Source organism: Crinia signifera, chromosome 7, assembly GCF_055691185.1.
Source record: "Crinia signifera chromosome 7, ASM5569118v1, whole genome shotgun sequence".
Lineage (NCBI taxonomy): Eukaryota > Metazoa > Chordata > Amphibia > Anura > Myobatrachidae > Crinia > Crinia signifera.
In genome coordinates, this window is record NC_139223.1 from 77203245 (window position 1) to 77215689 (window position 12445).

General features: G+C 42.0%; 1 protein-coding gene across 1 annotated transcript in view; it reads right to left on the reverse strand.

Moving 5' to 3' along the window:
- The window catches only part of ATF7IP2 (activating transcription factor 7 interacting protein 2), a 72098-nt gene extending 60784 nt beyond the window's left edge, over positions 1-11314 (reverse strand). Inside the window, exon 1 of the mRNA XM_083153362.1 lies at positions 11169-11314. Within this exon, the coding sequence (XP_083009488.1) occupies positions 11169-11210 (42 nt within the window). The 5' untranslated portion in view covers positions 11211-11314. The remainder of the gene's footprint in view (positions 1-11168) is intronic.
- Positions 11315-12445: the final 1131 nt, after the last annotated feature.

Below are 12445 nucleotides of genomic sequence, written 5' to 3' on the forward strand. Positions count from 1 at the left end.
CCTGTGAAGTTCTGCGCGTCCGCTCGCCACATTTTATAAAATCAACTGCACGCCGACGTGGATAGTGGGGGTTTGAAAAGGTTGTAGGACGCGCACCGCTGCGCTCGCCACGCTTCGGGTTCATGTTTATACTTGGGGGGGTGGCGTGGGGGTGCATTTAACATTGTAAGCACTCATTAGGGTGCTTATACAAGTTATAATCGCATCTCATCGCATTGTATGCCATATACAATGCCATACAATTTTAAAATTGTATGACATTGTGGAACAGCGCATGCGATATGGTCTGCGATGCGATGGGCGCCGTGATAGTACACAAGTACCTTTTTAATTTATAATTTTTTGGAGGTGCTCCCGGGAATAATGGTTACTGGTACAAAAAAAAAAAAGAGAAAAAGTATTCCCAATTCGGGGTACTCACTGGACTAATATTTATTAATATACACACACACACACACACAACAATACAAAATGCTAGATCGTTCATCAGCTTAACATACAACAGATAACATAGTGTAGATACCATTACTTTGCAATAAAGTTGTAATTCAAAAGGATAGATTATATATATATATATATATATATATATATATATATATATATATATATATATATATATATATATATATATATATATACACACACACACACACACACACACACACACATACAGAGTAGTCCAGTCAATATGCGCAAATAGTTCCTTGTTTAAAAGAAAAGTCCATATGATGGTGGTTCATGCAGTGCAGCTGTTTTTCTGGTGAGAGGTAACACCAAAACCTCAAGAAGACGGACATGCAGGAGAAAAACCAGAAAGCGCACAATGTGAGTATAATGCAAAGAGTACTTTACTGTAATAATAAGGTCACATACATGTGAGTTTAAAATAGCAGGTATGCAGGTATAATAACCCGGGGAAGCAGATCAGGCATCAACACGCTCACAGCGCGGCAGCAGCTGAAGGCTCCAGACCGGGACCAGGACAGTTCACAGACGATCACAGCGTCAACACGTCATCAAGGACCGCTCCAACGCGTTTCGCCTCCTGACGAAGTCATCCAATGACGAAACGCGTTGGGGCGGTCCTTGATGACGTGTTGACGCTGTGATCGTCTGTGAACTGTCCTGGTCCCGGTCTGGACCCTTCAGCTGCTGCCGCGCTGTGAGCGTGTTGATGCCTGATCTGCTTCCCCGGGTTATTATACCTGCATACCTGCTATTTTAAACTCACATGTATGTGACCTTATTATTACAGTAAAGTACTCTTTGCATTATACTCACATTGTGCACTTTCTGGTCTTTCTCCTGTATATATATTATATATATATATATATATATATATATATATATATATATATATATATATATATATATATATATATATATATATATATATATATATATATATATATATATATATATAGCACTGGATAGGTGACCTATACACTGTAGCTTCTTTGTACACTTCCTAAATGATTGTTCTGTTCTCCCACAATATATGATCTAAATTAGATTGCAATCTAACCTAAGAGTTGTGCTACTGTCTGACTTTTAAGATTAAACCGAAACAAGTAAAGACTGTCAGATTGTCGATATACTTTATTCGTTCACCAATCAGAAATACTAATGCATCTTGCAGACTAGATTTTATTTATGTACAATATTAAACTTTTTTTCAAAGGATAGATAGTGAAGGAAAAATGAAGAAAAGTTAATTACGGTAAGAATGGTCTCTGTGCTATTTCCAGTATAATTTCAAATCTGGAAAAACGGTTATATTTACAGTATCAAATTGCAAAGTAAAACAATTATGGATACAATATTCCAAATGGCTTCAACCTGGTAATAGTGTATTATTCACAAGATCAGGTTGCTAAACAGCCGATATACAGACAGTATCAACTTTGTTACCTCTTTTTTTATTTCTATTCTCTTTTAAGCAAGTCTCCACAGAATTGGTTCCCAAACTTCTTTGAAACATGGTGCCTAGAGTTTCGGCATTTTATCAATGCACCCCCTATTTCAAAAGTTTCAATTATGTGCTGGAGGAATGTCCACATATTTTATGATATGTAGCCACTAGCACTGGTTTTACCTGTCACTTTGAAAATCTTTAATGAACCACTGCTTAAGAGTTAAGCCAGGTATACATGAGACAATTAATTGGCCACATCCTTGGTACGTACATGCAATCATGTGGTTCCAACGGCAGTTCTCTGGGTCAGTGTCAGGTGGGCTGCCTGCCCAATGGGATGACCCAGAGTTCATTTTAAATGCAGTAGAAATTATAAATCCAGCAGTTATCCACTGCATTTTGCATTGTGTACAGATGGCACATTGTTTCTGCCACTCTAGGTACACATTGTTAAGTGTGTACCCATGAATGCGTTTGAGCGCCTAGTACTGAACAACTTGCAACCTCCGACTAGCCCACAGCTAGAACCCCTACAGTTCAGCTATCGACAGAATCGGTGTAATCCAAGATGCAGTCAACCTGGGATAACACTGCATTTGCATCACCTGGTCATACCTGGTACCTACGCAAAGGTCCTGTTTGTCTCGGCCTTCAATACAAATCGTCCAAAGAATCCTCCAAACCAAACTACTCTACCTTGGAGTACCGGTGGCTACCGTTTCTGGATTGTAGACTTCCTGTCAATGCATCTCCCAAGTGCGTTCCATCAGCACAGAAGCCCCCCAGTGCTCCGTTCTTCTCTTCTCTATGTACACAAATGACTACCTCAGAGGCGCAATCACTATAGATCATTCAATTTGCTGCAGACACTAATATCATCAGCCTCATTAAAGACAGGGATGAATCGGCTTAAAGGAGAGAAGTAGACCGTTTGAACTGGTGGTGCAGCAACAATAGTAGAAAGGAAGATACCAAGATATCATGGAAAGGTGCTTTGATATGGGTGTGCTTTTGCCAAGCAGCAGTATGAAGAGGGGTAATTATATATATTGGCAAAAGCACACCCATATCAAAGCACCTTTTCATGATATCTTGGTATCTTCCTATCTATCTATATCTATCTAGATCTTATTCTGGCAACACAAAACTGATAACCTATACTAAACTGGCTGTGGTTCATTTTGCCCACATAAATTAGTTTGCAAGAACAAACAATAGCATAGATGACAAAGTGACTGTCACAGCTCATATAATGGTGTATCTCATATGTCCTTCCATTATTAGGATCAATGAAGCTCTCACCAACACACAAAAACTGACAGTTCACACAACAAATGACACTTAAAAGCCATACTTTTAGGGTGCAACCAGGTCCTGTTCTTGACAGGTCCAATATCTGATGGTGCCAGTATATCCTTGAGATTTCAGCTCCTCTTATAACAAAGAGGGGCTTGTTGTCAATATTGTCCGATAGCAACGTCTGATTGCACTATATGCCAGTGTTTCAAGATCGTCTTACGAATGTGTGCTGATGCAATAAAATAAGTAGAAGTAAAAATTAGGGCAGTATTCAATGCTCCCGATTCACCATTTTTTTTCCGGCAATTCGGGCTGTTTTCACACCTTGCGTTGAATCTTTTTCACTGAAAATCTGATTCACCCTATTCAATGTTCGCCGAAAGCGAACAGAGAATGCCGGCCAGTTCTCTGTTTCATGCTCGCTGCAATTCACTGGTGTATTTCAATTGGGGGTTTTTTTTTGGTGTAAAGGAAAAAAAAAAAATCAGTCATTTTAATCTGTGAAGGGGCATGTTATTTTAATGCTTGCAGCACATGAATATATATTTAATTAATATATATATATATATATATATATATATATATATATATTTTATTTTTTTACATTCGCCAGCAGGGGGCAGGGAGCCGCTCATTAGATATTCACTTCACACTGGTCCCGCTCATTACATATGTACGAGTGGGACCAGTGCAGTGTCTCCCTCCAAAATGCCCCTGCCAGCTCTCCCGGGGGGCAGCTTGAGCTGCCTGTGTCCCCGGGAGCCCTCCTTTGCGTATGCCGCAGGGGTTCAAAATTGCCATCGGGGGCAGTGAGCCCCTGCAAAGTTGAATAGGGTGAGAGGGAGGGCAGGCAGCGAATGCTCCAGCCCTCCAGAACGCTGCAAATGTGCAGCGAATCCTAAAGAGGATTCGCTGCACATGCCGAAAAAAGACATTGAATACTGCCCTTAGTCTATGGTCATTGATTTGTCTATCCCGTTTGATAAGTTTGCTAAGGAGAAATTTGTAGACAATGTAGACAGCTTCCTCTAACCCGCTTGGGATCATAGCCACGTTGTATAAAGCGTGAGCCCATAATCGGCCAGAGCTTGCGGAAGGTGTGTCCAAAGCAGATGTTATTCTAACTACCTGCAATTGGGACAGTGGCATGCCTTTTTTAAGAGGCAATGGATGAAACAAATCAGCTGACAGTTCTTGCCTGTAGATTTTCTGAAAATAGAAGTTCCAAATCAATTGGTTGTACATCTAACACAAATGTCTAAATAACAACTGTTTGTGGTATCCAATGTATTAGGGGTATCTATGAAGTTGGTTAGCGCCTGAACCCCCCAGTCCACACCAAAAATAAATAGTCAACGTAACAAATGTAAAAGTGAATAAACTTAGAGAAATTCGCATGAGACATAATGTGTTGGTTTTTATACATACTCATAAAGAGATTAGCATAAGAAGGCACAATGTTTGAACCCATGGCGGTCCCTCTTAGCTGTAAAAAAAAAAAAAAAAAAAAGGAAATCGGAATTCTGAAAATAATTCTTCAACACAATATCCATAAGTAGTAACAAAAATTCAACTGGTAGACCAACATATTGTGGTGTGGAGGTTGTCAAGGCATGAACCAAATCCATACCATCCTCATAAGTGAGATTTGCATACCAGCTGCCTATGTCAAGGGTCACCAGCAAGCAAGACTCTGGAGGGGTAACCAAGGGCTTTAAGTTTATTAATGAAATTTGTGGAGTCCTGTAAAAAATAATCCGTGTTTTGGACAACTGGCTGCAACCAAAAATCAACAAACTGAGAAATGGTTTGAAAAAGAGAGCAGCAAGAAGAAACAATAGGCCTCCCAGGTGGTCACACTAATGCCTTAGGCAAGACATAAATTAGAGGAGTCCTAGGATGCGTCTGTCAGAAATTCTGATGTAGATTTGTCTATTTACCCATTCACCAATCCTAAATTGATAACAGCATCAATCTCTTTTATTTTTATTTTATAAATGTATGTAGGGTCATAGTAACTGGTAACACTGTGTGAGATAGTTGTCTATCTCTGTGATATAATCAGACTTATCAAGCAAAAGTATTCCGCCCCCTTTATCAGAAGGACGGATAATGATAGAGGTATTATTCTTAAGGGAGTCTACATCCATATTCTCCTCTTTGGTGAGATTAGAATACGAGACTTTCTAATTCTTTATATAAGACAGAGAATCCCTTTCCACCAAACAAATAAAAGTTTCAATGGAAGGATTTGTACCGGGCAGTTGAAAGGTACTAGTGGGTTTAAACCTACTAGGTGGAATCACAGATTCTTGTTTAGAAAAGGCTTGTTTTGAAAAGAAATCCCTAATTTTAAGAAGCCAATGAAATTTGAAAAGCTCTGCTTCAAAATCAAAAGCCGCCTGTCAAAGTTCTCACAAAAGGATTACCCCTTAGAGAGAACAGACATTTCTGCTGGCAAGGGAGTGGTTACACAAGTTGAAAATCATCACTTCTTCATCCTTGTTGGATTTCTTCTGGTGCCACTTGGCCCCTCCCCTTCTACAGGGTTTGCGTCTTTTACATTCCTTTTCCTGACAGTGCCTGTTCCTAAAAAATGTATTAGAACATATCTGATTAGAATCACTAGCTGATGCATGCGTGTCTAGTTCAGAAAAAAAATCTTTATTAGCACTAAACCGTCTAGTTCTGTTGGTGCCCTGCCAGGGTGGTCTAATGTCACCACATTGGAGCCAGCTATTTACTCAGAAATCTTTATAGTCTTCTTTTACAGTTTTATATTTGCCTTTTTTTGAAGGCCAACAATTCTGAATGAAAAAGAGCCAGGTTATTCTCAATCCTAGACAACCAGTCAGTACCAGTGTCAGACTTGAGTATATCCAGGCCCACAGTTTTACAATCAACAATCTCTTTATCCAACAATTCCAAATTGACCTTTTCTGGAACTAAAATCATTAACTGAAACGAACAGTGATTAAGTATTTGAAACCACTGTTTACAAAATTTGGGATTTGATCTCCCAATTGTTGGTTGATTTCGGATATGGAAACCCCTAGGTACCAGATTATCTTTGAAATATTGTAACAAATTCAGGGCATATAAGTGCAATTCCACACAGTGTCTCTTTAGTTGATTAAATCAGAAGAGGCTTCTGCAGGGCTATCCACATTGAAAGCTGGTGTTGTGGTATCATCAAACAATATCTGCGTGAGATCTTTAGTGTCAAAGCGTTTGGTTTCTGTTACATCCTTGTGAGTATTAGCCAGGGCTGTGGAGTCGGAGTCGAGGAGTCGGAGGAAATTTTGATTGCCTGGAGTCGGAGTTGGCAAACAATGCACCGACTCCGAAAAATGATAATTAATGACTTCTCTACTGTAAGAATAAAGACCAATGCATGCAGTGCCTCACGTAACCGCAAAATGAACACGTTAAGTGACCGTGAAAAAGCATGCTTTTCATGTGCTTCACTATATGGCACGCAACGCACAATTCGGAGCACCAATACTTATAAGTGTATTCCCCCTTGTAGTTTACAACTTATTTCCAACGTTCAATAAGGTTTTCAATACCTCGTTGGTAGAAATCACCTGGTGTAGACTCGAAAAATTCATTCAACCAAGCTCTCCCACCATATGAAGATCTTGTTTCATGCGCGGGGTCGTTTGTTTACCTTGGCTAAACATTCCTTACGCTAGTTCATATTGATGTACAGGCACCATTTTTCGTCGCCAGTAACGATTTGGTTATAGATGAGCTTTGTTTTTGTTCCCAAAACAACCAAATAATCTGGTTTTTATCTTTGAACTGGTAAAGTTCCTGTTCCTGATGTTTATGCCTACTGCTACTATCCAGCCATTTAATTAATTAATAAGAACTTTGTTTTCATTGTGTTTGTCCTTTGCTTAAACTGTTCAATACAGTAGACTGTTGGCTTCCGAGCCTCTAGTTTCTGTAGTAATAATATGTATGTTGCCTTTCTTTCCTTCAAGGAATGTATCAAATACATTCGCACATTAATACAGAGGAGTCGTTGTCAGAAGTACGAGGAGTCGGGGTCGGATCATTTATCTACCGACTCCACAGCCCTAGTATTAGCCACATCTTCCATGGGGAAAATGTTGATCTCCAGACAATACATAAACAAGTAATACATATATAGTTAAAAAGAAAAAAGGTTGTGGTGCCAGTCAGCATAAGGGATTATTCATAGAGGCCAGGAGATCAAAACTGTACACACTATACATAAGCAAGGCAGAATGCTGCACGCCATGATACAGGAGCACAGGACCTGATGGACGGAGAAGCTGGTGCTGAGGTGCTCAGGTACGTCTGTGCTAATGAGGGCGGGGTTCTAGTTGTTTGTTTGGTATAGATTTATGTTCAATGTAATGTAATTTGGCAGTGACGACGAGCTGTAATAGCTCAAAACATATATTGGAATAAAAACATGTTTTTTTCACATGAAAGTCTCGAGTGCCGCTTCATCCACGAACCTATGCCGACTCCTCTGTCATAGAGGGTACCGGAGCAGTTACTAATAGCATTTGGAGTGCCAGGATCAAAGCTGTATATACTTTCATATAGAAAGTTATCCAGCGTTTCCTCTGTTAGAGATACCGATGCGTAACTTCCACCTCCCCTCTCCTACAAGCCCTATACTGGCTTCCCATCCCTTTCTCTGTAATTCTCTACCGCAGACTCTCCTGATTGAAAAAGCCGCCCAGTGAGTGACGAAACACATTTCTGGAAAGAGTCCCACATACTCCTGACGGGGCTACACGTGCTTGTATCCCAAATTGAGGACTCTGAATCCACTTCGGCTCTGCCTTAAACATCTTTCCGTTCCTGACAAGGAAAAGGGACAGACGGCGGCTCTGGTATCTTCCCCGCCCGGCTCACACTGATATTGAGCCTAACACTGTGCGGGCTGTGTCGGAGCTCTACAATAGATGGCGGTAATTGCCTTATTCCCGGCAACCCTGTTGACATCTAGGCGCTATTAATTTTGTAGCCGCAAGAAGAAACAAGCAGAGCTGCATTAAAGGTGGTCATCAGTAAAGCACGGGACGCCAGATAGGGCAGCATTGCCCCTAACAAGCATCACTCTTTTTTTTGCCTTGTATCTATGTGGGAATTCTCCTATTAAGGACTGCTACAAATTCTCTTTATCATCGAAGGTAATATTACAAAGTCAAACCTTTTACCAGGCACAGTTTTTTATAAAGAGACTTACCAATAAGAGACATTATTTTTACAATTAGAGCACTATATAATTATTCAGAAGGATCCTTCATAAACTACTAGCTCATGCAGATTGGGCAATAATGAAATTGCATTGTTAATTGGATATTTTAATTTCTGTATGTATGTTTTGTGGTATTAATGAATTTTAATTTTGTTTGCACCTTTGAGCTCCCCATGCTTTTTTGCTTGTTCTCTCTCACCTCTCTACAAACTTTAAACGTGCTCAAAACCCACTTCTTCAAACCCTGCCAAATTGCATACTATCCCTCTTTTCCATTCTCACAGTGTACCCTATCTGTGTCACCCATAAGTCTGCCCCTCCCCTTCAGAATGTAAGCACTTCATGTGCTCTTCCTTCTCTTACTTTAACAATCATGGATGACACCAAATCCAGATGTTTTCTGCCACCCCAATACTTATTTCATTGTATTTGGCAGATCCAGCTATGTTTATGAACCATGTACCTGTCCTCTTGTCAACTTTAAGGCGCCGTTTCCGGTTTTGCTTATTTGTTTATGTAATCTGTAATTAGACGCTACAGATCCCTTGTGGTTTCGTATTAATAAGGATAATAAAATAAGCTTATCGTTTTTGTTTAAGCTATGATGTGTACACTAAAAATGCAACCCATAGAAATGAATTGTAAAACAGTTTATTCTAAAAGTGTGTACACACGGGACTCAGTCCTGGTGATTTGGACTGAGCCGTTTGTGTAATCAAGATTTAGTTAGCCATCAGAGATTAGATGGCTAACTACTTCCTGCCTTCACCAGCCACAGCCAAATATACAGTGCAGACAGCGTTTAGTGCACTATTTGGCCAGGCGATACCGACACTGCACATCGCTATCGCCTGCTGTATACACACATGATGATTCCATCTAATATTATACGCGATTTAGGTGATGTAGTCGAAGTCGTCTGGAAGAATCACCTCTGAAGGCAATTGCTTCCACGCCAAGCTGCCAATAACATTTTCTCCACATTACAACCGCAAGAAAAATGTTGATGGTAATAAAAACATTAAATGCCCAACCTTACTGTTGTGTAATTGTGGATTCACACAATTACCCCCTCCTACACACTAGATGACAAGGGGCACAGTCAATATAGTTAACTATATCGGTAATGCCACTAGTCAAACGATATTTTGTGCACACACTGAATGATATCGGTAGACTATATCATTCAGGTCTTTGGCTATATAGCCAAAGCCTACCCGCATTTTTCAGCAGACTGGAGGGGTAGTTTACAATGCACAAGAGCATGCCTAGTTAACGATATTGGGTTTACATACTAGAGATGGGGTGGGGAACCTTTTTTGTGCCAAGGGCCGTTTGTATGGGGGAAAAAATCCTTTGGGGGCCATATGTAAAATTCTCTTACAAATTGTCCTGCTGCAGCCGTCCCACGCTCCGGTGGCTGCCGCTGAATAGGACTGACAGTCTCCGGCTGCTGTTGATTAAGAGGAATCTCACAAGAACTACCGACCTCCCGCGAGATTCCCCTGTACTAAAGGATATTGTATGAGATATCGCTATTCTTATCTAGTGTGTATAGGGCTTCAGTGTAGTACACACACCCAACAGTTTGGGTACTTCTACAATGGCAAGTGGGCTACTGTTTCATATGTGTGTGTGTAGAACAGGTCCTGAATTGTAGCTTGCAGTGAACCCAAACTACAGAGCCATTTGAAGACGGTGACCATTGTGCCATTTTGTAGGGATACCTCTGTCTTCCTATGGTTGGATTTACATCCTCTTTAGTAAATGTTCTGGACAGTGGGACATATATGAACCAGTAGGGCAGGGGAGCATAAAAGTAGCCAACCGAACACACAAAGTGTACCCTCGTGGGCTCACTTCGCATGTCAGACTTCGGGCTAGATGGCTCACTTTGCTTCACTCACCAACTGGTTAATAAAGGCAACCGATGGTGGCATGGATAGGGAAATTGATGTTTCACCACCCTTTTGTCGAGGGTCACATGGTATATTCCATTGGTCACATGGTCCAAACTACATTCACAGCCTGGGAACTAGCTGCTACCATCTTCCTAGATTTTCTGGCCCCAGCAGAGTGGGAAGACAGCCGTCCTGTGTAACTTGACGGTTACTCTGATGTTTTTGCAAAGTTAATCTGATATTGCATCCTGGCAAATTACACCCAGCACCTGTGAGTGCACAGTGGAAACCTCTGAATCAGGGGTACAGCCTGACTACGGCGAATCCCAGTTCTCTGTAGAAATGCTGACCAGCTGCCCTGACCCACTGCAGATAACAAGTTTTGCCTCACGTTTCATAAAGCTACTCTCTAATAAGTAGCAACAGTATTACATATGAGAGAAAGGAAGTGATACTAGTATCCATCATGTTACCAGCTTTGTATCACTAATAGTGCATCCCACAGACTCCATGCCGCTTCCATCAGGAACCACCCTGTGCCTTGTGTGTATACAAGCTGCAGCAGCAACTCCCCACACCCGATCAGTGTATAAATGCATTTTAAGCAGAAGCACAGTGTAAGTGAGGAGGCACCAAAGCATGTCTCCCATCACGTTCTATGCAGCTCCCGCGGTAACGGGAGAAGCCCAGGCGGCAGCTTCGTTTGCTGCCAGTCTCGGGTACGTGGCTACCATGTCCGGGGTAGGCGCCCCCACACACGGAGCGGCATCCGGGGTCTCTCTGCCCGCCCAGCACACACTGTACTCACCAGGTCACTCCCGGCAGCGCAGCCCACACCGGCCGCCTCCATTTCTACGTTGCTCCTCTAGCCCGGTCACGTGTGACGCGACGTCACACTGTACACTTGGGCAACAAGGAATGCCCCTCCCCCCGGCTGTGCGTCACTTGCAATGGCAATGTGGGAGGCGGCGAGTGGCGACCTCCGGTTGCCCGGAAGCAATCGACCACGAAAGGGGCGAGGTTTCAGCGGGAGGCGGCGCCCGCTACCATGATGCATGCTGCTGGAATTAGTCAAGGAGGAACTGGGAGAGTCCCTGTCGATCTATGAATCGGTTATGAACTGGGGACAAATGACGCTGCGGAAGCTGCTGGTTGGAAGAATGCAGCAGAACTCTTCTCTGGTACCAGAATCTATGATTTTTTTGGCTAAGGGGGGTATTTCATTGGTGGACCAGAAGCATCCGAAACTGTTGGTGCTCACCTATCTGCAACTTTTTGCCAATGGCACTACAGAGCCTTCCCTTGTACGCATCCGTTCACATCGTCAACACTGACCCTGTGGATATGTTGACGATGTGCTGATATCCCCTTGGTGTCGAGTCGACATCTGAAATGTCTCCATGTAAAAATGTTGGCATTCCCAGGATTGCTAACTAATTGGGGATACTTCCTCATCTTTGCGGCCACCGCTTACGTCAGTTACGTTAGCATTATCGTCCCTTTGTGGGCTTGCTTTGCTCATCACGCTTTAGTCTCAGTGGCTCGCTTTGCTCACCACAACATTATTAAAGGTAATGGATGGTGGTGTGGACCCAGGGTGGTGGCGTGGTGCGCAAAGATTCCTATGTAAGTTCTGTAGCGTAAGCGGTGGCTGCAAAGATGAGGAAGTACCCAATTGGAACTGAATTGAAACGCTGCTACTCTGATGATTGCACCAGCAGGACCCCAAAGAAGACCCGGGAGCTGCAACCACCTGGATTGGGAAAGTAACATTTGGGACACTATGGACATTAGGTCGACATGTCATCTGTGTAGAAATTATGAATGTTGATGTGCTCCATATCAGCATTTTGACTTTCAAAATTCTCATGTTGGCCTAATGCTTGTCGACATGATATATGTGAAACCTAACATACCATGCCCCATGAGTCCAGATGTCCAAAAACTAAATCTTCCACTTTTAGCGTCCATAGATAATTAGAGAGTGGTGCATATTTAAACATACCATCCAAGCTTGGACCAGCCCTATCGTAGGTGCAGTGTATCAATCCTCCTATATGAGCGTTTGAGTGTCTCTGTTTACAG